The 26,465-nt window shown below is 38.5% G+C and overlaps 3 protein-coding genes across 3 annotated transcripts; 2 read left to right on the top strand and 1 right to left on the bottom strand.

Moving 5' to 3' along the window:
• The first annotated feature begins 2,352 nt into the window (after positions 1 to 2,352).
• On the top strand, positions 2,353 to 3,464 carry LOC132139645 (immediate early response gene 5-like protein). The gene has a single exon (XM_059548151.1). It carries the CDS (start codon positions 2,520 to 2,522, stop codon positions 3,426 to 3,428), a length of 909 nt encoding a protein of 302 aa, XP_059404134.1. The 5' UTR covers positions 2,353 to 2,519; the 3' UTR covers positions 3,429 to 3,464.
• A 3,950-nt stretch (positions 3,465 to 7,414) lies between these two features.
• Positions 7,415 to 16,641, bottom strand: LOC132139644 (serine/threonine-protein phosphatase 2A activator-like). Its single transcript, XM_059548150.1, has 10 exons — positions 16,518 to 16,641; positions 14,658 to 14,767; positions 14,230 to 14,316; positions 13,955 to 14,080; positions 13,521 to 13,638; positions 12,063 to 12,162; positions 11,726 to 11,850; positions 11,292 to 11,392; positions 9,976 to 10,083; positions 7,415 to 8,613 (listed from the first exon to the last, which is right to left on the bottom strand). Exons 1-10 carry the CDS (start codon positions 16,555 to 16,557, stop codon positions 8,539 to 8,541), a joined length of 990 nt encoding a protein of 329 aa, XP_059404133.1. The 5' UTR covers positions 16,558 to 16,641; the 3' UTR covers positions 7,415 to 8,538.
• Positions 16,642 to 17,098: 457 nt separating this feature from the next.
• LOC132139643 (carnitine O-acetyltransferase-like) lies at positions 17,099 to 26,383 on the top strand. The gene is made up of 14 exons (XM_059548149.1): positions 17,099 to 17,263; positions 20,739 to 21,017; positions 21,134 to 21,252; positions 22,604 to 22,657; positions 22,800 to 22,965; positions 23,171 to 23,345; positions 23,700 to 23,878; positions 24,014 to 24,114; positions 24,202 to 24,321; positions 24,448 to 24,570; positions 24,702 to 24,837; positions 25,360 to 25,422; positions 25,551 to 25,688; positions 25,894 to 26,383. The coding sequence occupies exons 1-14, from the start codon at positions 17,237 to 17,239 to the stop codon at positions 26,107 to 26,109; spliced, it is 1,896 nt and encodes a 631-aa protein (XP_059404132.1). The 5' UTR covers positions 17,099 to 17,236; the 3' UTR covers positions 26,110 to 26,383.
• The last annotated feature ends 82 nt before the right edge of the window (positions 26,384 to 26,465 follow it).

Below are 26,465 nucleotides of genomic sequence, written 5' to 3'. Positions count from 1 at the left end.
ATAGATAGATAGATAGATAAGAATGAGAAGGTTAGTGTTTAAATGGTCACCTCTGAAGATACTGTTACGGTAATGTAATAGAATGGTATGACATTAAATGAGAGGTGAAGCATTTTTATTTAGCTTTATGTTTTGAGGCCCATTAGACAAAATTAGCCTGCATTAGTATTATTAGTCTGAAGTCACTAGATATCTGTGAAGAATTCTGATGTACCTTAAACTTTATTTTTGGAAAGCAACAGGATATAATTCAGCTGTTCTTTCAAAAGTAGAAAGCCTGCTTATTTGAAAATCTTTAAAATCACAAATGGTTAACATGATAAACTACACCCACGGTTACTCTGCTTGGACACCTGTATGAAATTGAGATGAACTGACTTCAAATATCTACCAAAATCACCCTGAGGTTAGATGATTAAAAGTACTTGCAAAAAAAATAAAAAATAGAAAGAAAAGAAAAGTTAGATCGGAAAAACAGTCTGCATCATTTGCTGATGCCACTTGATTTGATATTTTGTTTTCTAATGCAATGACATTCATACATTTTAAATGTGTCTTAAGTGTCCAAATAGTATAGAGTGGAGGGATGCACTGCTGCTCAAATGTGTTGCATGAAAGGACAAAATTGACTCAGCAGTGGCAGATTTATTAGCTTTTCACCACTGAAAGACTGAATGTGCTTGCATGTATTTCTTAAGTGCAAGAAACATCTTATCATTTAGTACTGAATTACAGTAGTTTTTTTTATTATTAAAGACAGCTAATTTTCTAAATATCTTCATAAATCTATTGCATATCATACTGTACCTAGTAGATAGCTTTTCTGAAACCAATGCTGCATGACAAAACCCACTTTCAAACACAACTAAACTGTGCTCTAAATGTGTACATAAATATCACTTTTCATTGCAAAGATTCCATCAGATACAAGATAAAGATTCAGGACAATTGCATCTTCCTCATATTATAAGACTTAAACTTCACCTGAAATTATAAATGTTTGGTAACTTCACTTCTTTTTGACGTTCCATTGTTTTAACACATGACTGTAATGTGCTCTTTTCATCATCTATGTTTGATAGTGTGTGTTGGTTACTTGTGTTGGTTCCAAAACATTGTGAAGATTTTTGTGTTCTGACTTTGTTAAGATGCAGAGCTGTAAGCATTAGCTCTCACTGGTTGTGTGTGTTTGTGGGGGGGGGGGGGGTAAAATGTTTTACTTTCACAGAACCAAATATGATATTTAGAAAAATCGAATATGTAATACAGTCCGTAATTTCACATTTGGCAGATGCTGACTGAAGAAATGTGGAGTGGTCATAAAGATGTATTCTTCTAGAATATTATGGAGTCAAAAGGTAAAAGGTTTGGGTTGAAACATTTTATAGAGATGATGAAATTATATGACACGGCCCTTTGTGGAAGTTTGTACAACTGTTTCTTTCCTGGAACTAAGTAGCAGTTTAAAAATAGATGTCATTTGTTGATTCTGAGCTTAGAACTGTCTGTCTGACCGTCCAAAGGGTAAATTAATATATCTGTGAATATCTGTTCTGAAATAAATACTTGCTAACTTTATTTGTCATCTTTCCTTTCTTGACTAAAAAATATATCAGTGTTGTCCTCAATGTCTTCAATTAGAACTAAAATGTTCTTGCATATAGAGTCTGAACGGTATGTAAACCTTACTAAACTATATAGACAAACTATATTAGAGAACATAATGCAATAGATTCAAGACTAGTGTATATTCACTGTATATATAGCCTACTGATAAAGTAAAAATTACATTTGCTGTCTTTTGAGTTTGAATCCTCCATTTAATTAATGTTTTTCTCATATATACCTGTAAGCCTATCATTTATGTCAAATAAAGATAGCTACATCAAATATTTATATTTACTTAGATATTTTATAATCAATAGTGTAATGTTTCATGTGCTGGTACGGTTTTTAACCTAACTTGCCAATGAGTATAATGTTTTAAAAATATTTATTAACTCATGCAGAGCGTCAGCTGTATTAAACTTACAGTGCTTAGTTCGTTTTAACGTATTAAACAAATGATTTTAGTGGATTTATGTCAGATCTTTCAAGTGGTTTCTCCAGCACACATGACAAGAGCGCGCACTCCGAACTCCGATGTACATTGCGCCTCATGAGAACATTCCAGTTTGGTAAAGTCAGTTTGGAATTTGAATAGCACAGAAGAACCGCCTCTCTGTGATTGGACGAGATCAAAACTTCTGGGTGAGATTTGCTTGTCACTCAACGATATTCTCAGTCCCTGATTGGCCGGAGGCAAAGTGGGCGGAAAGTTCTTCGCCATATATATACCATGGCAGCAAGCGCAGGCTAATGATTGCCTACGCTCACACATTGAGGCAGAAGCGACCACGTTCAATGTTTCTCCACAGAGCTGACTTAAGCCTTCATCCTCGAACGAAATCTCGTGATTCAGAGTGAAATAAAGTTGGTTCCCTTCGTTGGAGAAGTGGGAAAACATCACGACCCCGACCATGATCAGCACCATGGAGTGTGCAGTGGATGCACAAAGTCTCATTTCGATATCTTTACGGAAAATCCACAACTCCCGAACGCAGAGAGGAGGAATCAAGCTGCACAAAAACCTGCTTGTCTCCTATGTACTGAGGAACGCCAGGCAAGTCTACATGAACGAGAAGTATGCCGAAATCTACAGGATGCAGCAGTACGAGGAGGTGATGACCGTCTGCAACGAGATCCAGGAGCTGAACCCGCTCGATCTGGTGGAGGACTGCGAGGAGCAGACTGGGGACTGCTGCGGCACCGCGAGCGAGTCTGCGAGCCTCTGCGGCGCGCTCCTACCCGTCAGTCACCAGGCTCCTTCGGTGCAGCACATACAGCCTAGCAGCGCCTGCTCGGTGCCCCTAGGTCTCCAAAACGAAGAGGTCTGCAAATCGCCGGACCCCTCGTTCTACCGCAGCTGCTGCGCGGAAGCCTATCCCGTGTGCAACTGTGACTTTTCGCCGGTAAACAACATGCACTGCAACAAAACTACAGTGCTCGATTTGGACACGCATGTCGTTACCACAGTAGAGAACGGGTATTTGCATCAGGACTGCTGCGCTTCGCTCCAACAGTGCTGCCAGGGCGCGCAGAGCCCGGCCAAGAAACGCAAGCTTGACTTTGGGTACTACGTGTCCGAGATCGAGGAGGTACCGGATTTTACGCCGTGCAAAAGAGCGAAATTCGAGGACTCTTCTTACGCGTGCACGGAGCCCTTGAACACGTCGAACATTTCTAACCTCATCTCGATCTTCGGCTCGGGGTTCACGGGACTGGTGAGCAGACAAGCGGACTTTGAGCAAGCCTTAAACGGACAGTTCTGTAGCAAACAAGCCCTTGCGAGTTTAGGGGCTTGGACGAGAGCTATTGTAGCCTTTTGATTCTGTGGTTAATGCGAATACAGATACTTTATGAAATTGTACAAAGTCTAAGACAAATTGACTTTTATTTTTGCAGCAAAGTTATTTAAGCGTTTTTATTTTGGTTTCGTTTCGGTGGGGGAGGCGGACAGTGGTTGTAGCCTACCACTTGTAATGTATCCTTTAAAACAAATGTCGATATTACGACAAACGTTTTAAAACGAAGTTGAATTTCGTTGCCTTAAACCCAACGCAGACTGCTAGCTATGGCCACAAACATTGAAAGTCTCTGAATGTTTCGCTCGTGGATTGTTTCTTTTTTCCCCCTCTCCCTTCCCAGGAACTTTAACAAAGATGTATTGTAAAATAACATTACAACCCATATAATGTTATGAATAACAGGCTGCAAACGGAGAAGCCTGCACACTGCACGCTTATTTCTCTCACATAACACTTTAAGCAGCCGTCATATTTAATATAACATTTTAATGTCGGAACGACTACCAGTTTACTAGTAGAACAGGCTACAACAACAAGACTCTCTGAGCTCGTGCTGTCCTTAACGTAGAGCTACAGGAAGAGGACTGGCGTACACAGACTACATTTTTAATATCATAGCCTACAAGGCAATCAAGTAGGCTAATGAAGGTGCAATATTTGAACCCCCACCCTGTCGGAGTTTGTCGTTCTGTTTTCTGAAATGTGCTGTTAAAAGTGGCGAGGACTGGTGCGTTCTGTTGACTGCACTGACCTACAGCTCCAGTTCCTCTAAGTGTGTTTGTAGTTCGCCTACGCCAGTCACCTCATCAACACTGAACGTTGGGGCCGTTAATTAACACTACAACTCCCACAATGCACGCCGTGATTTAATCTGCCAGGTATTTTATGTTGACTATCCAGTCTCTAGCGTTATCCATTTCCCGCCCCCTTGCTCTCAGAAAAAAAGTTTAAGCCTTCACAGTAATTCATAATGCCAGCATTTGCTTGGTTTTGTGGGTTTTATTTTATTTTCTACAAACTTAGACCTTTTGTTCTAAAAAGGCAATCTCATAGCCATACGTCCTCGCATTATATAAGCACTATGTGTACTGAATTAAAAACGTTTTCAGGCGTATTCTCCATATTTTGTTGGTATTCTTGTATTTTTGTGCATATTAAATTGTATATCACCGGGTAAAACTGTTTTAGAAACTATTTGTTTAAAATTTATAACCTTAATAAAAAAAATGAAGCCTACTTCGCATTGCCTCTTTTTTGGTAAGCCTACAGTGTTCATTAAAGCAGCCTTAAAATTCAGGCCTGCTGATATTGAGCTTGAGTCAAAGCAGCTACACAACAGAAAGGTTCTTTAGCACGTCTCATCTGCCATGTCAACAACAAGGTCATATTCATTATATTTGCCAAATTTTCCATACCTCACTGTAACAGAAATGTTAGATTTATAATCAAGTACTAGCCTACAGAAATAAACGGCAAGCATTTCTTGATCTCAGTGGCTCCAAAATGGCCAAAACTGCACTTAAGTTCCTAAATTTATATTTTCAGCATTGGTTTGGATCAGCTGAAATCTACTTTTAGATAAATGCCATTACCTGCGGGATACTAAACTGTCTATGATACTATGATACTAAAGCGTGTATCATTTAATGAAGCCTACATTCAAAACGAGGGTTTTGAAGCAAGGATCGGATCCCTAACAGCAAACATTAGCCTGTCACGCGCCTCACGTCCTATTGGCGGTCACTGGTTTTAAGGAGCGCGCAAATTTTTTGCCAGAAACTCCCTCTAAACTTGCAGACTGTGTTATCTCTGCTGTATGCCACATGGTGGTGTTCTTCAAAATCAATGAATGAAGGTATTAGAGCGCCTATGTAGCGGCACCTCGGGCTGACCTCGGATCCGCTTCAACCCCCTCCACCCCACCCCACCCCACCCCTCCCCTCCCCTCCCCTCCCCGTCCTCTCTCCGGTCTCCATCTCATCTCTAGCCGAAACCTCTCTGCTTCTCTCAATCTGAGATACCGCAGTACGTCCGACTCATCAACGTCCAACACACATAGGCTGTTATCAGGTCGTTGCCATGGCTATTTTCGACGAGCTGCCTCGCGCATTTTTAAATATCGCTAATAACGCAGGTAATTCGTTCGCACGGTATGTTGTGTAGTACATTATGATGAAGCGTTTAAAACCGTGCAAATATGTTTTGCTTGGTTTGTGTTGCGACATGTCAGTGAAATAACTGAATGATTCAACAAGGTTAATGTCGGCTATATATATAATGAGCGTAACACTTTATATTTGAGATCCTCGTTTGTCTTATTCTGAATAGGCTGATTTTAGGGGAAAGTTGTCTAAGCTAGCGTTACCAAATCAATTTGATAAAAAGTACCGCTTGTATATTAGTAAAAAACTTTGACAGGCATGCACAACATGGTCTGTGGTGTGTTGCGAGCTCCTCCGCGTGGCCAACGCGGGAAACGCTACCATGGAGAGCGCGCGCACGAAACGAATGCAGATTTTCTAATTTTACATAATGGAAGGATCCGCGTGCCGTCAATTCTACACGCACACAAACCATTCGACATAGATAGCCTAGCACATGTTTCATTAACCGTTGGACGTGATGTATATACCCAGTACACTTCTGTTTACACCTTCCAAAATCAGCCGCTTTGTGAAAGGGGCGCAGTGGTTACATTAAATGTTAATGAAGACAAAAGGCACGACTTTAATCTTATCTTATCTCAGCTGCGCCTGTTGAACTCAGCAGTGGAGCTTGCGTCTGAATACAATTGAACAATACAATTGGGGGGGGGCATGCGTTCATGTCAATTACTCAGCCAGCTGCGCGGAGTTTCACAATGGGGCGGCTGGACAGTGACAGGGCAGAAACCGAATATAACCGAAAATGACTCAACTGAAACTCAACTTGTTTCAGAGATCCCATTTGGAAAGCATGGAAAGCTTTTCTTATTAATCATTAATATTATTATTATTCAGCAACACAATTTTAGCTTGAATGAAATGTAATAACCATTTTGCTCTGAAATCATATATATATATATATATATATATATATATATATATATATATATATATATATATATATATATATATATATATATATTTCCCTTTATGAGGCAACAGAACTTTTTATTTGAATGATATAGTTTTAGATGAATTATAGCATGTCACATAACAGGAAACTGTTGAAACTACTTGAAATTTCTGTGAACTGTATATTTTGATGAAAAGAAACCCAATTCACAAATTGTTAACCCTGGTAAGTCTCTGTAGAATTAGAAGTGACACAACGTACTGATTAATTAACTTAAACCTTACTTGTGGTGGTTAGAGAGCACAAAAACAGTAAGTGTTATGTCCCATTATTAAATAGTTCCAATCTAAAAACAATTTTTATTAAATACTGAAACTCAAAAAGCCCGTTGTAAGACAGTAATGATTTTGACAATGGATATTCTTTTGAAATTGTGACTAGACTTAAAAATACGAGGCTGGTCGTAACAAACGGTTTAAGCAAATCCTTAGTTATAATCATCAATAATGTCATTTGAATTTATATATCTTAGGCCTACAAAGTATTTCGGAAAGGCAGCCCAGGTCTGTCAGTTCTGTTAGGCCGAATGAACTAAGACAGGACTAAAAGGCATGGTTTAATGTGCCTCTCATTTTAAAATGATTTTATTCTCAACCCAGGACACCATTCATCAATTTAAAGTGCTTGCAATAATGTGCAGAACTATATAAAACTTACACTGTGAATGATATTTCTTCTGACGTAAAAAAAAAAGTGTTCACAGATGCTTTGCCCGGTTCTAACAGGATAAGGAATTTCTACATTTGAGTAAATTAAGCTTTGCACCAATATTTCAGTAATTTTATCATTTATCTTGAAATGTTACCCCTTCTGTGTTGGTTTTGAAGAAAACTGAAACCATTCATTTATACAGAATGTAGTTTAGAAATGAAATATACTTAACTTCTGGATGCAAATTAATTGCTTTAATTTAGCAAACAGAAGACTGGGGTATTAGCTACATGTGGCTGTTCAGAAACTATAAAGGTATTTTTGTTATTTTACTCATCTGATTTTCAGTGAAGTGAATATGAAAGAAACAAGCACAGCAAAAATGTAAACTTAGAGTGGTTGACAACTTCTTAATGCCTTACATAGGTAAAAATGACACTTATCAAAACCACTCACAACAAACGCATGCCTCAGCAATCTTTGATAACTGAACAGCAAGAAGTTTACTACAAGTGCCTTTTGAGACACTGGTGCTCCATAAACCCACAAACACCCCCCCACCACACACACACACACACACATTATTGTTCATTGGCTTCAGACCTTTGCACACAGGAAATAGAATCCATTAAACCAAAACCAAGCCTTCAAACGTTCATCTTTCTTTATATACACATAAATATATATAAATGCCAATCCAGATGAAAATGTATGTGGATAACTGCATTGCGAATGCTTACTGCAGGTGTCTAAGTAGCAGTACAACTTCCTGCTTGCAGGGAATAGATAAATAAAACCATTCAGACTAATTGCATCACTTAAAGGGAATATCAGAAGGGGGGTTTCATATTCACAACTAGTAGATTGTGAAGAGCAGGGCTGTTTATATCTACTGTCCTGCAGAGTTTAGTTCAGCTCAACTCAAATACTCCTGAACCTGATAATCTAGGTCAGGGGTAGGCAACATCGGTCCTGGAGTGCCGATGTCCTGCAGACTTTAGCTCTAAACCTAATCAAACACACCTGAACAAGCTAACTAAGGTCTTCAGGATTACTAAGGCTATAGGCAGATGAGGTTTCTTTCAGGATTGGAGCTAAACTCTGTAAGACATCAGCATCCCAGAACCGACGTTGCCTACCCTGATCTAGGTCTTCAGGTTTACTTAAATCTTTTAGGCTTGGATGTATTCAAGCAGCTTTGGGACAGAACTCTCCAGGAAAGCAGATCTTCAGGAGTAAGACCAAGCACCGCTGGTGATGAGAATGCATATTTAGGTTTGTTAACTTGAACTGAAGTGGTTTCGTCCAAAGTGGGAGTTTTGGTGGTGCTCTCTGATGAGGTGAAAATTCTTTTTTTTGTCTCTCATGGTTTGACTGGCTGGATGGAGAGCAGGCTGCCAAACTTGAAATGCTGGATGACGGGAAATTTTTCTAGACACTGTGAGAGGATGACAGAGAAAAAGTTAGTATCAATCAACTTTACAGCAAGAGAATAGATTTGCTAGCTTTCAAAATGTCTAATGCTATGGAGTCCAAACAGACTAAGACAATATACAGAGGTTATATTCCCACATAAACTACTTTTAAAAAGTGTTTTTTTGTTAGTTTTTTTTTTTTTTTTTTTAAAGATGCTCACTAAGGCTGCAATTGTTTGACCAAAAACAGAATTAATGTGACATATTTTTTACAATTTAAAACAACTTTTTCTAGTTAAATATATTTCAAATGTAATTTATTCCTGTGATGGCAAAGCTGAATTTTCAGCAGCCATTACTCCAGTTTTCAGTGTCAAGCGATCCTTCAGAAATCATTCTCATATGCTGATCTGGTGCTCAAGAAACATTTCTTATTATTATCAATGTTGAAAACATTTGTGGTGTTTAATATCTTTATGAAAAGGATTCTTTGGCAAATAGAACATTCAAAAGAACAGCATTAATTTGAAAGAAATCTTCTGTAGCACTATAAATATCTTGACGGCCACTTCTGATCATTTAAATGCATCGCTGCTGAATAAAAGTCTAGGACCATGGAACACTTTTAAAGTGTAGAGGATCCTCAAACTACACATAAGGTCGGCGGAGAGGTGAAGCAGGAACCTCTCAGCATGTATGTATTTTTACAACAATGTAGAAAAAAAAGTGAAATTGAGACAAAAAGCACATTAAAGATACAGCATTAAATCAAGCCATATAAAATAGCTTTCATATTCGAAAAAAAAAAAAACATCTTTAGCTTGTGTTTGACTTTGAAAGACATCAGTAACAGTGACGAATCCCTGGCTGACGGAGGCAAAGAGAGAACCGGAGTGTGATGTATACGGGGGGTGGGGAAAGACCGACAGGGTGAGAGAGAGAGAGAGGGAAGGAGGAGGGGAATTTGCAGACAGACTGGCCCCTCAGCTTCGCTCTGTGCTGAAGGGAGAGAAGGGGGAGGGAGCACTGCCCTCTTCTCAACAACACAGGATGTGGGCTTTGGAGGAGGGGGTGGGACACCCGGTTCTTCCCCTCAAACACATGCTCAGTTAACTCTTTCAGCTCTGGTCTTGAAACTTCACAGACTGAATCCACGGCTTGGCAGTTAAAATGACACATTTATAAATGTCACATGTAGACTATGTGAGTGGGTAGCCTGCAATTCTGCTGTTTGAATAGAGCTTTAATTGATTTTTTTCAGCTATGATAAAGCTGGATTTAGTGCACAAACTACCAATAGACCATTTACATACTCTATATAAGGAGTCACTATCACAAGTTTTTCTCCTGACGTGTAAAAGTGTTTTAAGTACCATGATACTTACTTCTGCTTTATACATTCGTATGAGACCTTGATTGACTTTGGACCAAGAAGGAACAGCACTGATGTTCCAAAGCTGATTCGAGTGTTCAGCAAAAGGGCCTGTTTTCATCTAAAAGAGGAAAAATATGTAGCGATTGAGATGGTAGTAAGCTTAAGATACACCGTGCAATCAGCATTAAAGCTAGATTTAATGGAACTATTTGAATTAAGCTACTGAAAATCTAAATTCATAGCGTTTATATAATAATGTCTCTGATTGCGGAGGAAATAAAAAATACACTACCGTTGAAAAGTTTGCTGTGGGTAAGATTTAAAAAAAACTTTTAAAAGAAGTCTCTTATTTTCAGCAAGACTGCATTTATTTAATTTAAAAAAAGAAAAGAAAGAAAAACGGTAATATTATGAAATATTATAAAAATAGAATACAGGTGTTTCTAAGTAATTTATTCCTGTGATGGCAAAGCTGAACTGTTGCAGCAATTACTCCAGTCTTCAGTGTCACATGAGCCTTCAGAAATCATTTTAACATGCTCAAACATTGATACCCCCCCCCCCCCCCCCAAAAGAAATATCAAAAGAACAGCATTTTTCAGAAATAGTATTAACATTATAAATGTCTAAACTGACACTTGTGATTAAATTAATGCATTCTTGCTGAATAAAGGTATTAATTTCTTCTTTAAAAAAATCTGACCCCAAACTTTTGATCGGTAGAATGTATGTGTGAAGTAAATAAACATAATAAAATTATATGAATATTAACAAAAGACTATTTACTCTTCTGTAGCATTAGTAATTTGACAGTCATCATCATGTCACTGTATTATGAAGTCTATTCACAGGAGTTTATGAGAGGGGCTTGTGGGCTGCCTTTGGGAAAGAGCACTTTATGAATGGCAGTGCTGTGTGGCTTTACTCCACACACACACACACACACACACACACACACACACACACACACACACACACAGCTCTCATCAAGCTGGACTTTCCAGAGACCTACTAGCCCCTCAAAGAGGAATGAAGAGAAGGAAATGAGAGAGAGGGGGGGGGGGGGGGAGAAAGGAGGGGGTGGGCTCTAGGGGCCTTAGGAGTGATTCACAACAACATGCAGGAAAGGAAGGAAATGACTCATACGAGTGGAGTCCAAGCACAACCTCCCTGAGAAAGAGAGATTTAAACTATGTATTTTTAAGTATTTACATGAATGAAACGTAAGAGTTTTTGTTTGTGTGTGATCTAAATTTTATCCCCCCAACTAAATGAAAATGAAAGGATAAACGGTCCTTCCATGAGTAGATGCCAGATGACACACACCTCACTGATGAATTTAATGCAGTCCAGAAAAATGTAGTCTTGGTGGTGCTCGTTTACAACCTTCTCCTCCAAAAAGTGTCTGGGCTCCAGGGTTGGGTGGTCTACACACAATAGATGAACAAACATAGTTCAGTTACACAGTGTGACCACTAGGTGTCTCCATCAACCTGGATCCAGCCATTTCAAAATTAATGTATTAGTTCTAGGTCAGGGGTGGCCACCGTCGGTCCTGCAGAGTTCAGCTCCATCCCTAATCAAACTGGAGCAAATCCTTGCACGACTGTGGCTCTCCAGGACTGAACGTGGCCACCCCTGCTCTAGGTACAGTGTTTTATATAAACTAAAACTATTAAAAACTGTAATAAATCCGAAATAAAAATATTAGCATTACAGAATTATAGAGCCAAAATGGGCAACAAAGGAGGAGTCATTACCTATAAGCTGTGAGCTCCCCCATATGAAGGGTAGGAACTGAAAGTCGTCCAGACCCCACACTCCCTGACTCCCTGCCGGCTCCATCCTATACGTCTTCTGCAGTTTGCGCATCACTTGCAGATACCTATGCCAATCAAATCATAATGCTTGATGCAAATGAGTTCTCCACTGCTTTACACCATCAACCACAAAATGCAACACTAATATACATTGTCAAAACTGTTTTGTTGGCATTTAGTGTGCAGTAAAGTGAAGACGTGCTCATTGAAGATGCTGGGAGTTATAGATTCAACATATTCAAAATAAGAAGTCAAGCAAAAAAAAAGATGCACTAACTTGTCAAAAACTTTAAATATGATGGCTAGCTGGTCCTCCTTGCGCAGAGCTCCCACCTTACAAAGACAGCAGAGGAACGCAGCAAATGCTGCTTCATGACCTGCACACAGAAACATGTTACTTCTTATGCTAAATAATGCAACTAGCGGCTCCTGCACTGCTGAATCTAGAGCACCACAGCGATTTACCTAATTGGTGAGTTTATAGACTGAATTGAATGTGATGAGATTAAATGACACTGTACTACAAAATTATAGCAAGGTGATTCTACAGTATTTCTGTTTGCATTGTCATTGTTGGTTACACTACACACACACAAAAACATAGCATGACCCAGTGTAACTTAATCAACAAATAACTCACTCTTATGAACTTTTAATTATTTTCACAAAAAGACTATCAGCATGAATAATGTCAGACTTAGTTTGAAACAAGAACTGTATAGTGTACTTAAGATTTATTATCATTCAGTGTCTAAAGTATGTGAAGCTCTCAAAGGCAAATGTTTTGTGTTTCAACAGCACCCTCTAGTGATCATTCAGAAGAACGACATTAACTATACACTTGGATATTCTTAAGAGTATATAATGGACCCTTTTCACAGTCCCAGAGTTCTCTGAATCTTAAGGCATCATAGTTCGGTAAACATCTATAGTCATAAACAGAAACTACAGCTAATGATTTTCACATTTGCTCCAATAACAACAATGACTACAAAAGAGGAAAAAATATCAAGAGACTGATTGCACTGGTCGGAAGAGAGAAAGATGTCATCACTTCCTCAGCTGCTGTTTTTGAAACACTCATGCAGCTGTGTTAACTAGTTTTGTGTAAAGGCTGGAATACACTACACAGTTTTTGCCCCAATTAAGTCTGGAGAAGTCGTTGATCATTGCCAGTCTGCAGATTTGGGTTTAATATGTTTGATATTTTTAGCCAATTTTAGAACCCGAACCATTTTTAATTCGTCATGCGTCTCCTAATAAAAAGGCATATCTTTCTGCATGAGTTTGTTGTGATCAGAACAACTTTAAAGTCTGGTAGTGTATAATCTTCAGTCATTTAGTGTATGATGCCCAGTTTTTAAAAAATCTGTTTAGATTTTAAAAGTAGTGTAGTGTATTCCAGCCTTAATTTAGTGCCAATTCAACATGACACAAAGTATAGTGTTTTAAATGTACACACACTTAAAACAAATAAATAAATAATTAAAATACAAAAAAAATTAACTGAAAACACATCATCAGTCTGTGAAAAAAATCCATATAGCTGAAGTTTTAAAATGAAAAATCTGAATGAGAAGTTCATGTTTTGCGTTTATTATTCTCTCTGAGGTGACAGTTAAATTTATTCAAGAGTAATAGATAAAAGTGTGAAAAGACAACTATGGAAAAACACACATGCACAAACATTTAATGAATAAAATAAAGATGTATTCTTGTGTATCCCCACACAGACCTGTGCCATAGTCAATCCTGGTGGAGTTGCCCACAGACTCTTTCAGGTAGACTGCTATCTCTGGAGCAGCCTCATGACGCTCTGACGGCAGAACGGCTGTGACCAGAGCCTCCGCCTCCTGCACACACAAAACACTCTTACATCATTTCACCTCAAACCAACAGCACACAAGTCATACATTGCCATAAAAAAGTATTCACCTTAACCAATTCCCTCCTTCAAATACTGGACTGAAAAATTCTGTTTTAATTTGGAGAAACACAATGTAAGAAGAAATAATCAAAAGGATGGTGAATATTTTCTGAAGGCACTGTATGCTTAAAGTTACTGGCAATGCTTGGTTAAGAACCGACTCCAAAGCAAACTAAAGCAGTATAAAGGTAAACACTGGTCATATACGTAGAAGGACATTTTGATTTCATGCAGGCACTTACCTGGTCTAGTTTAGCATACCATGTGCGGTAAGCTTTATTGCCGAAGCGAGAAGGCTGATCTACTGGTGGCGTCTCATCGATCCAGCGATCTAATGTTCCCAACATATCAAGCAGCTTCTCCACTGTCTGATAGCAGAGAAAAGCATAAAAGCACACTTCTATGAGCTGATCCTTGAACCTGCGTCATCATGATCAAAACATATTCACCAATTACTTAATCTATTACATACAGATCAACATACAGCAGTATAGAGAAAAGCAGGACAGTGACCCACCTCAGACACCTGGTATTCACATGTGAGTTTCTTTCCCTTCACGCCCTCATTCAGGGTCAGAATGAATCCTATGTAGTCAGCATATGCCTACTTACACAAAACAGAAACATGCTCAAATGCAAGCAACGTGGGGTTTATTGATTGTTAAGACTGCCCTCAATATAACAATAGAGCAGCTTTTATAGGCCAGAAATGTTCATATTTGTATTTAAATTTCTAACAAGTCTAAAACCATTGAGCACATTTTTAACAGGAATAATAAATGCAGAGGTTCTCATTTAATTTTTTAGAACTGTCTCTTTAAGATGTAAGATGCCACACAAGAAAAAGTGATTCCTATCATTACTTTTAACTCCAGAGATACTGGGGAAAGATCCATCTCTCAGAGTAGCAGATAAACTGCTCTTATAGTGGGCTGTACAACATACCTGTGATCTTTTCCACTTGCCCATATCAGGCACCATGCTGATCTCCTTCTTTGGCACAATGAAGTTGAAATCGACAGGATTGGTAGGCTTGTCATCCTCATGGGAAGGGCCTGTGCAAGAGATGATGGACACATCCAATTTTTGTGTCATATTAAAACTATATTAATACTATTAATGAAACTAATAAGAACCAAAAGCAACTTAGTTAAAAATGGATTCTTTGATTCTAAACTCTTTATTAATGTAATATAACTTGAACTGGTTATATATATATATATATATATATATATATATATATATATTTTAATACTGTTGAAGGACATGTCAGTTCAGAAAAATAATCATTTATCCTTTCCCAGCAGCTGTATGGTAATCTGACAGAAGGGATTAAAGAAGTTTTAGTAAGAGCTGAAACTTTTACTAAAGTAAAAAATGTCAAAATAAAAATATAACCAGAGGTGGACAAAGTACACAACTTCCTTACTTAAGTAAAAGTACAGATACTACTGGTCAAATATTACTCCGTTACAAGTAAAAGTTGTAAGGACCGATCTGTACTTCTTTTTAAAAGTACTTAAGTATCAAAAGTAAAAAGTAAATGTCAACGCACTGTTTTATTATTGTTACATTGTTGTATTTAATACTTACAGTACCATATGCCTCTGAATCTATGCCTGGCTTCCCTCAGATCAATATCAAATATATTTCTAGAACATAGTTCCAGTAGTGGGATTGAATGTGAGATTAATGCAGTCTATAACGTCCACAATGGTTCCCTCAAATAGTACCCTATTTTTTTTATTCTTTTTTTATTTTTTGTGTCTTTTAGTATGAATATGTTAGCCTTACTGTTACCTAAAAGCTAGTGTGCTCCAAAACAATGACAAAATACACATTTAGAAGACCAAACCCAACGAAAACCTGGTTGATGTCAGAATCCAACGTCACATTGACGTTAATCTCCAACATTGGACAGACGTTGTATTTTGGTTGAAAATGAGAATGGTTTGACGTCAAGACTACTTGCTAGGACCTTGACAGAAATGTAGTGGAGTAAAAAGCAAGATATTTTTATTTCAAATGTAGTGAAGTTAAAGTAAAAAGTTTCCAGAAAAAATAATACTCAAGTAAAGTACAGATACTCAAAAAGTGTACTTAAGTACAGTACTCAAGTAAATGTACCTAGTTACTGTCCACCTCCGAATATAACAATGTCTAAACACAACGTTCTTCACTGAGCACGTCCTAAATTTGTTCCCTTACATATATTTCTACTTCATCCACCCACCCTTATGATAATTTTCTTACACAAAGAGGTTTCTTTCGTATCCTAAAGTCCACCGATATTATAGAAGTCTGAGGAAAACCTATGAACCCCATATTACTGTCCCTAAGAGGACATGTTCGTCATTTTCTTACCAAAAATAATAAATAACATAGGCAAAGTTTGTTCCCAGAATACACATTAGAAAATGAACTTTCATTATTCAGTTATACACAGACATCAAAATACAATAACATGCTAAATGTGTTCCTCCGCTATGTTCAATACTCTGACTAAAATATGTTTTAAACTGCATTGTAACTACACTAATACTGCAAATAAATAATAACATCGAGTCGTTTGTTCGCAGAAAATGCGTAATAAACTATACATGCGTCACAGCGCAGAGCTGTCAGACTCATCGATTCATTACATGAGGCGCGGTGAAGCCACAATTAAGCGTTTTTCCTGCACGTGCACATCCCTTTCCCCCTTCAGATGTTGAACGACAACATGTATAATCTGCAGATATATCACTGGTATCGTCGCTTTTGAATTCTCCGTGTTTAAATGAAGATTTGACTGATGTGAGTTACCTGACGACTGCTCAGTCTCCGCCATGTTTACCGTGAACATGAAAACACGACCCTTCAACTCACACCCGCAGTTTCGCGTAAAACATTTTTTAAAAGACTTGATCAGCGAATGTAAATTTCTGTGAGAAAATGTTACTGCGACTATCGTATGATTTGTAACATAATATGTAATATGTAAATGTAGACTTTTGTTGCACGATTTTAATTATAAGGAATCAAAAGAAGTTTTCTTAACTGTGTAAAAATTATCAGTGGACTTCTTTTAATTTAATATTTAGAAATTATCATTTTTGTTATGTGTGATGTATTATTATTTAGAATGTACATGCAGTATGCATACAATATAAGTACATTGCGTTGTTGTGGAACAGTAAAAACAGTATTGGGATATTAAATTCTGGACCTTGGGAGTCTTGCCAATTTGGTTTTTAACTAATTACTAGATTAGACTTTACCTTCTTTTTTTTCTTCAATCAATGTCTTTCCGATTATCGAGAACGATCGATCATTCAGCAGAACGATGACACGGGTCACGCGACCGGGGGCTGGCCTCGGAGTGTTTTTGTGTCGCGCGCGCCGTCTAGCGGTGACGCGGAGCAGCGCAGAAGCGATGACGCTGGTGTTCCTGCGGCGCTCGCGCGGTGGACTCTGACCACAACTGGTCGATTCCGTGCCTCCTCTCAGACTTGATTTTGGGGGCGTTTTAGTGAACTTCAGTTATGTTGGGCATTCTTGCCAGGACGATGGTGAGTAACCAATGCATATGGCCGGGCTTTTAAACATATTCTGATATTTTATTTGACATAAACAAGGGTAACATTAGCTGTCAGCCTGAGAGACATTAAGAATGTTTATGGTTAGGTAGCGGTGGTGCTAAGAGCAGTAGGAAGTGCAGACACACACTTCATGGCAGTGATAGAAACAGTGTTCACTGACAGTTGCCTAAATACTTATGCAGGTACCTAACACATCGTGTGAATGTGTAAATGTCTTTAATACATTTCTTTACTTTTTCAATGAGACCAAATGCTGACTCTTGTGTTTTATATTTCGAGTGCTTCATTCCAGTTATTTCTAAATGTTTGACTATATTAGTTTGTTAATGTGCATTTGTGTAAATTAAAGTACAATTGCAATTTTCAATTCAATTCAGTTCAATAAATTTATTGCCAAGACAACAAGTTGATAGGAATTTGTCTTGGTACAACTCTCAGACGTAAATAACCTAAAAGGTTAACAAACATCATAAATACAAAAAAACCACAGACAATGTTCACCAACAATACCCAGCAACCAGTAAGACATTAGACCAAAACCCAGCAGAAAAAAGACAATACCCCTCGGCAGAGAAAGTGCACAGTGCATACAGTTGATAAAGTGTTGCTAGCAGTTAGTGCAAGTTCAGATGTCTGATAGCCAGAGGGTAAGTGCTGTCTCTGAAACGTGATGTGGAAGTCTTAATGCTCCTATATCTTCTTCCTGATGGAAGGAGATTAAAGAGATGGTGAGCAGGGTGAGAGTGGTCCGCTATGATGTTTTTAGCCTTTCTGATTATTCTGGTGGAGAAAAGTGAAGAAAGTGAAGGGAGACTACAGCCTATAATTTTTGATGCTCTGCGTACTACTCTTTCCATCCTAGTTTTGTTCTGAGCGGTTGTGTGACCGAACCAGACAAGCATGGAAAAAGTGAGCACGCTTTCAAATAGTTGACCTATAAAAGTGGGTCATGGCAACTCGGCTGACTCTAAACTTTTTGAGCTGCTGCAGAAAGTGGAGTCGCTGGTGAGTTTTACTGATCTTAAAATTTGTGTTGAGCTCCCATGATAAGGATTTCTGGATTGTGGTCCCCAGGAACTGGAAGGAAGTGACCCTCTCCACCTCCACCCCATTAATGGAGAGCGTAGGGAGGGGACTAGGGGTCCTTCTAAAATCCACAACCAGTTCCTTGGTTTTTGAGATGTTAAGTATCAAGTTATGGCTTTCGCACCATTTCACCAGCCCCTCCACTTCTCTGCAGTAGTCAGACTCATCTCCATTAGTAATAAGACCAACTACTGAGGTATCATCAGCAAACTTAGGCAACAAAACTGAACTGGTGTGTGATTGACAGAATTGTGTGTATAAAGAGTACAGAAGTGGGGAAAGGACACAGCCCCGAGGGGCGCAAGTGTTCAAAAACTTTGACTGTTAGACGTAATCACCCATTTTAACCACCTGCTTCCTATTGCGTAGAAAGTTGAAAATCCATTTGCAAAGTGATGTTTTAACACCTAGCTCCTGTAAAGTGTTGATCAGCTTCACAGGAACGATGGTGTTGAATGCAGAGCTAAAGTCCACAAAGGGCAGATGATCTCCGCTATCAAAACAACAGTAGAAGTCATTAAGCCTCCCAGGAAGAGAGGGGTCACTGACTGGAGCATGGTGTTTGATCTTATAGTCAGTAATGTCCTGCAGCCCACGCCAGACACCTTTGATGTCATTTGCATATAGTTTATTAACGCTTAGCTTATTAAAGCTTAGCTTTATTGGAAGCCTTGGATTTCAACACAGCTCGCTAAAATTCATATTTCAGTAATTTGTATTGTACCATATCACCACTCTTAAAAGCAGCCTGTTTTTTCTTACATAGAACTCTCACTACATTATTAAACCAGGACTTACTGTTATTAAAGACATGAACAGCTCTTATAGGAATACAAACACTCTCACAAAATTGAATATAGGATGTAACGGTATCAGTAATATGGAAGCATATGGGTAGCAATATTCAATTTGGGATGTAATATGCAAAATGACAATGCATTTCTGTATTTACATTTACATTTTCCAATACATTTGTGCAACATTTTGTGCAAAATGAAAATGAAAATTAAATTAAATAATTTTCATTTGCCATGTCATACACCAGTTTTAATATTTAAAATGAATACTAATTTTAACGCTTTATAAGTTGCAAAATTAAAATGAAAATGTATTACAGAAATGATTAGATATGTCTAACATGTTCAAGGAAAAACTGTGGTGTCTGTAATGTCTGAAACTACACTCACTGTTAATTAGCATAATATTTGAATCAGATGTAGCTGGGCACATAATTCGTGCTACAATAAGCTACATCTGATTCAAATATTATGCTAATTAACAGTGAGTGTAGTTTCAGACATTACAGTGCCGCACTCGTACTGACTCTTATTCTGCATGAAAGAATGAAAAGACAGAGCTGAAGGTGGAGCGATTCGACCAATCAGATGAAAGCAGCGTTTCAGCTCCGCCCACAAGTGCGAATGAAATATTGAAGCCATAAACCGAAATGATCAAAACGTACACGGGCCAACTGTCTTGTCCATGTTCTCTCATTTGGATCCTCTTCTTGAGATTTGAGTCTCTTGACCTTCTGCAAGCCCCGCCTTGTTCACGCAGTGATTGACATGGCGGGAGGGGGCGGAGACGTGATTGGCTCGGAATGCATTTTCAATGTGCACATTGAATTTTGCTACATTCATTGCGGGACATTGAATGAAAATGCAATCTTAAGTGTCTTGACCGTGAGTGTTAATGCATTTAAGAAAAATAGCATTTAAATGATCATTTTGCCACAGTTTTTGGTTGAACATGTTATACATATCTAATCATTTCTGTAATACATTTTCATTTTCATTTTACAACTTATAAAGCGTTAAATTAGTATTAATTTTACATATTAAAACTGGTGTATGAAATTGCAAATGAAAAGTATGTAATTTCATTTTCATTTTGCACCAAACTGTGCACAAATGTATTGGAAAATGTAAATGTAAATACAGAAATGCATTGTCATTTTACATATTGCATTGTCATTTTGCATATTACATCCCAAATTGAATATTGCTACCCATATGCTTCCATACAGTAAAGATGTTAATATCCTGACCATCAGACCAAAAATTACTCCATACCGTGGAGTCTAAGCAGTCCTGTAATATGTCTATGGCTTGTGGGGACCATTTCCTAAAAAGTTTGACAGTTGGTTTCGCCACTTTAAGTTTCTGGCGATATTTTGGTATAAGAAAAATAGTGTTGTGGTCAGACTCACCCAAAGGGGCCCTGGCTTTTTGGGTAATAATATGATAAAACCTTCAAACATATTAACAGAGAACAATGCCATCATATCATATGATCATATTATAAAAAGTTCTGTATTATCTATGTCTCTTTATTATCTAAGATATAATACAATTTGTAGGTCAAGGCTGGCATGGTGAAACCCTCCTGCCTGGTAAAGCCAGTGTCAGTGACACGGATCGCTGGGCGCTACTTGGCCCACCAGGAGGGTCTGCCTAAGCTACCGGTGCCACCACTGCAACAAACATGCGAACGCTATCTGGCCACCCTGACCCCCATCATGGACCCGGACGAGCTGAATCACACCCGGAAACTGCTGGAGGAGTTTCAGAAGCCAGGCGGTGTTGGAGAGAGACTTCAGAAGGGTCTGGAACAGCGAGGGAAGAAGATGGAAAACTGGGTAATAACTTGTTAGGTGATGCTTTGTCAGAAGACCAGTGTGATTGGCAAGACTAACTCTTTTAAAGGCCTTCTTCTAATGTTGCATTATTGTCTCTCTATCATTTCCACTGCTAGCTCTCTGACTGGTGGTTACAGACAGCCTACCTAGACTACCGGATGCCTGTTGTTGTCCATTCAAGTCCTGGGGTCGTCCTTCCCCGTATGGAGTTCAGTGATCGCCAAGGCCAAATGAGGTCAGACCAGTGTGGATTCATATAAGAATGTGTTAGGATTAGACAATTTTTAACACACATCTTTTAGTTGGCCAAACATTGTTCTTTAGAACTAAAAGTGTGTTGTTATTTGCCTACACAGTTCTTAACAGAAACTGGTTAAAGTCATACAATGATTTTTTAATATATATTTTACTTTATTTGAATGCAAAATATATTTATTTTGCAGTTTTATTAATATATTTTACATAAAATTTACATTTTTATATTTTTTTAATATTTATATTAACACACACACACACACACACACACACACACACACACATGGATATATATTTTTTATATAGAAAATATATTTGTATTTTAACATAAATACATTTATGGGAGGAAGTCGTGGCCTAATGGTTAGAGTTTGACTCCTAACCCTTGGGTTGTGAGTTTGAGTCTCAGGCCGGCAAAACACCACGAATGAGGTGCTCTTGAGCAAGGCACCGAACCCCCAACTGCTCCCCGGGCGCCGCAGCATAAATGGCTCAGCATAAATGGCGCAGCATAAATGGCTCCGGGTGTGTATTAACGGTGTGTGTGTGTGTGTGTTCACTGCTGTGTGTGTGCACTTTGGATTTTAAATGCTTTAATTAGTTAAATGCAGTGCACAAATTCTGAGTATGGGTCACCATACTTGGATGTATGTCTCGTGACTTATAATAAAATTAGTTTTTAGATATATTTCATATATTAGAATTTAGTTTATTTTTCCAAATATTGTTGGAAAATATTTTTTTGTTGTGGTTATTGTTGTTTAAAGTATAAACCTTACAAAAGTTTGTTAAATTTATGCCTGAATCAAAAATGTCTACTGGTGAGGTACAAAATACTTCTTATTTTTTGCAACTTCATTTTATAAGTACGTGTGCTCCCTGGGAATGACCTTGGTGTTGCTTGTGCCAGTTAAAGGAGCTTAAATACTTTGTAAATATTATTCAACGGTAATTCACATGAATTACACATAGTAACATTACTGCAGTGCACAGTGAGGCAGTGGTTTTCTGTTACCTCAATGGTGACCTTTATACAGACTAACCCTCTTTTGCCAAGTTGAGCTTTGCAATTCGGAGAGTATGAACTGTTGCTCTCAGTAAAGTGCTGTATAGTAACATTAACTCTAATGACAGCTTTCACACATGACTGCTAAAACTGGCCACAGATCAGCAGTAAGATGTGTTCTGTCAATATCTTAAGTCATACAAGCCAAAGGCACATGGCACAGCAGGAGCGATGTATTTATAGTAGAATAATTCATTGGCAGTATGTTGGTGTCAAGCTGGTTCAAAATGACTGTAAGAAAGTAAAAGTATTTTTTCCCTCACAGATATGCTGCTAAATTAATCGCTGGAGTTTTAGATTTCAAGAGCATGATTGACAAGTGAGTGACACATTCCTTACTTTCCCTGTGAAGTCACAAGCCATTCAAATCTCTGTATATGTTTTAGATAAACATGAATATTACTATTAATTAAATTCATGAGATGGTCCAGTCAGGCATAATGTCTTTCCTTTTTGATTAGTGAAACATTGCCAGTGGAGTATCTGGGTGGAAAGCCTCTCTGTATGAACCAGTACTATCAGGTGCTCTCGTCCTGCCGGATCCCTGGAACAACGAGGGACACTGTGGTGAACTACACTTTGGATAAGAGACCTCCCACACATATCACCGTAGTGCACAACTTTCAGGTCAGTCCCTGTTCCAAACGTAGCTTCCAATGCTAGGTGAATTCAAAAAAATTTACAAAAGATTTAATGAATATTAAAAAATATAATCTTATCTTTTGTATTTAATACTTTCTTGCATCCAGGACTGTGATCTGTTTGTACCGTGCATCTTACTACTTGATGGTGAAGCGTCCTTTCATCTTCTTCTTTTTTTCTCGTTATGCAGTTCTTTGTGCTGGATGTGTACAACAGTGACGGCACGCCACTCACCGTAGACCAGATCTACATTCAGCTGGAGAAGATCTGGAACTCCTCTTTACAGACCAACAAAGAGCCCATTGGCATCCTCACCTCCCACCACCGCAACAGCTGGGGCAAAGCTTACAACAACCTCATCAAGGGTGGCCACTGCCAACACTTTTTATTTTTAGCTAGACATAGGGGTGGTGCTAGCGCAGTGGATAAGATGCATGTCTTTGGTGTGAGAGACCCGGGTTCGAATCCACTGTGAGACACCAATGTGTCCCTGAGCAAGACACTTAACCCCTAGTTGCTCCAGAGGTGTGCGACCTCTGACATATGTGGCAATTGTAAGTCGCTTTGGATAAAAGCGTCAGCTAAGTGAATAAAAATGTAAAAAATGTAAAATGTAGTGTCTTCAGTGCTAGGAGCTAAAACCTTGATAAGCTATACATGTAATTTAGGGTTAGGGTTCTATTTAGAGTGCTACTTAATTGATTTTGTGTCACTTTCAGATAAAACAAATCAGGAGTCTGTGAGAGCCATTCAGAAGAGTATCTTCACAGTCTGTCTGGATGCTCCCATGCCGCGTGCGTCTGATGACTTGTACCGCACACGTGCTGGAGGCCAGATGCTGCATGGAGGGGGAAGCAGGTGGAACAGCGGAAATCGCTGGTTCGACAAAACATTGCAGGTGTTGATGTGTGTGGGCTCTCACTCAGAAATGAAGCCCAAACCACTGATGTTGACATTGATGTTGATGTTATGGAATGTTAGAAATGTATCAAGTACAAGATCATGATATTGTTATGATTAATACTGTTTCTAGTTTATTATTGGAGAGGACGGGACATGTGGGCTGATCTATGAGCATGCCCCCGCTGAGGGTCCTCCTATCGTGTCACTGATCGACCATGTGGGGGAATACATGTAAGATTAACAGTGGAGAATCTGTTTTCACATGGCTAGATTGTAAGCATTGCTAACACACCTAAGAGATACCTCATATTTGTTAAGGAAAAAGTCAGAGATGGTCCGTACCCCAATGGTGCCACTGCGTATGCCTCAGAAGCTTCGTTTCAACATCACGCCAGAAATCAAAAAGGACATTGAGGAGGCCAAACAAAACATGAACAAGTAAGAAATTGAGATATTCCACTAACTCTTTGCATTCCCAACATTTTGATCGTTTGTTTTGTTGGGCAAACAAAATGGCAGTATGTTAAAAGTTGAAAGTTTGAGGGTTTCTCTTCTCCTCTGCAGCATGGTACATGACTTGGACATGAAAGTCAGTGTGTTTTCCCATTTTGGGAAAGATTTCCCAAAGTCACAGAAGATGAGCCCTGATGCCTTTATTCAGATGGCTCTCCAGCTGGCGTACTACAGGTAAACTTCACCAGCACTGGCATTAATGGTATTTGCTTTATTTATTTCTTAACTGTAACATCCTTCTGTTGGTATTAGGAAGTTCATGATCAGTTTAATCTTTCAGCTGATACACAGACTCATTGTTTCAGGATTTACAAGCGCTGTTGTCCCACCTATGAGAGCGCTTCCCTCCGCATGTTCAGACTGGGCCGAACTGACACTATACGCTCAACATCCATCGAGTCTGATAAATTTGTCAAAGCCATGGATGACCCAGCCAAACATGTACGGTCACCTCTAGAAATTCATATGTTTATTTAGTCAGCATTAATTTGATCAGAAGTGACAGTAAAGACATTGTTATAAAAATTCTATTTCAAATAAATGTTTTCTTGTGAACTTTTTATTCATCAAAGAATGCTGAAAAACTGCATCAGGTTTCCAGAAAAATATTAAGCGGTGAAACTATTTTCAACATTGATAATAATAAGACGTGTCTTGACAGAAAATCAGCAAATTAGAATTATTTCTGAAGGATCACGTTATACCAAAGACTGGAGTAATGGGTGCTGGAAATTAAGCTTTGCCATTACAGGAATAAATAAAAAAAATTTTTTACTGTATTTTTTATCAAATAAATGCAGCCTTGGTGAGCGTAAGAAACTACTTTCAACCCCAAACGTTTAAACAGTAGTTCAAAATCATCCTCAAAGTCATAATCTCAATATCATCCTATTATTTTCCTAATGCAATTGTAAATTTGATCCAGCATGAATGAAAATGTAACAATCTCATTTTGATTGACAGAACACAGAGAAAGTGGCTCTGCTAGACAAAGCGGTTAAAGCACACAGAGCTTACGCAGACATGGTGAGTAAATGCATGCTAGTGATGTTCAGTTGATCACAATTTTGTTTCTGCTGTAAGCACATGTGTCAGTCATTATTGATCTGCACCATTTAAATTCCACATTCTTTATCCCATGTGTGGATGCGAAGGCCATCCGAGGTCAAGCCATCGACAGACATTTGCTCGGACTGAAATTGCAGGCTATTGAGGACCTGGCAGCCTTGCCAGAGATATTCATGGATACCTCATATGCTGTGGCACTGCACTTCAACCTCTCCACCAGCCAGGTACTGTCTCTGGTCCAGGGTCAGATGTAACAAATTAAACTGAAGTGCATGTTGCAAAACTGTACACATTTTTGGTAATGATCAACTGATCACTGAAATAAGCCAACAATGGCTCTTCAAATCTGCTTAAATTATATTGCTGTAAAATTGATGATTTTACATAAGATTGAATTGTACTTTTAATTTTTGCACTCTACTCTCCCAGGTGCCAGCTAAAACCAACTGTGTGATGTGCTTCGGTCCAGTGGTTCCAGATGGTTATGGTGTGTGCTACAATCCCATGGATACCCACATTAACTTTGCAGTCTCTGCTTTCAACAGCTGCCAAGACACTAACGCAGCACGTCTGGCCCAAGCCCTAGGGGACGCTCTGTTAGACATCAAGACCCTCCTGGAACAGACGCCCAAAGCCAAGCTTTAAAGTTGATTATGTCAATTAGACTTGATCTTTGACCAGCTCAATCAAGACATTTGAGTTTACAACAGCACTCAAGAGAACAGGAATTTTAAGAAGAGATTTTTATTTAGTATTTGACCAGTCTATATCAGTCTGGACTCTGTTCGACCACGGTCTTTAATGAGCCTTAACACTAAATGACCATTCTTAACTTCTTGTATAATTATGTGCTTTGACATTCAATTTGTTCAAACAGACAAAAAAAATGTAATAAATCAATTAGGTTTGTCAACAGGTATTTCTGATTTGTGTTTTCTTTGTAACGAGTTCTCCGTACAGAGAATGTACCCGGTATGTGCTGTGAACCTGTGATAAAAAAA

The sequence above is a fragment of the Carassius carassius genome, chromosome 4 (genome assembly GCF_963082965.1).
Source record: "Carassius carassius chromosome 4, fCarCar2.1, whole genome shotgun sequence".
NCBI lineage: Eukaryota > Metazoa > Chordata > Actinopteri > Cypriniformes > Cyprinidae > Carassius > Carassius carassius.
This window is presented reverse-complemented; position numbering and strand designations above follow the sequence as displayed.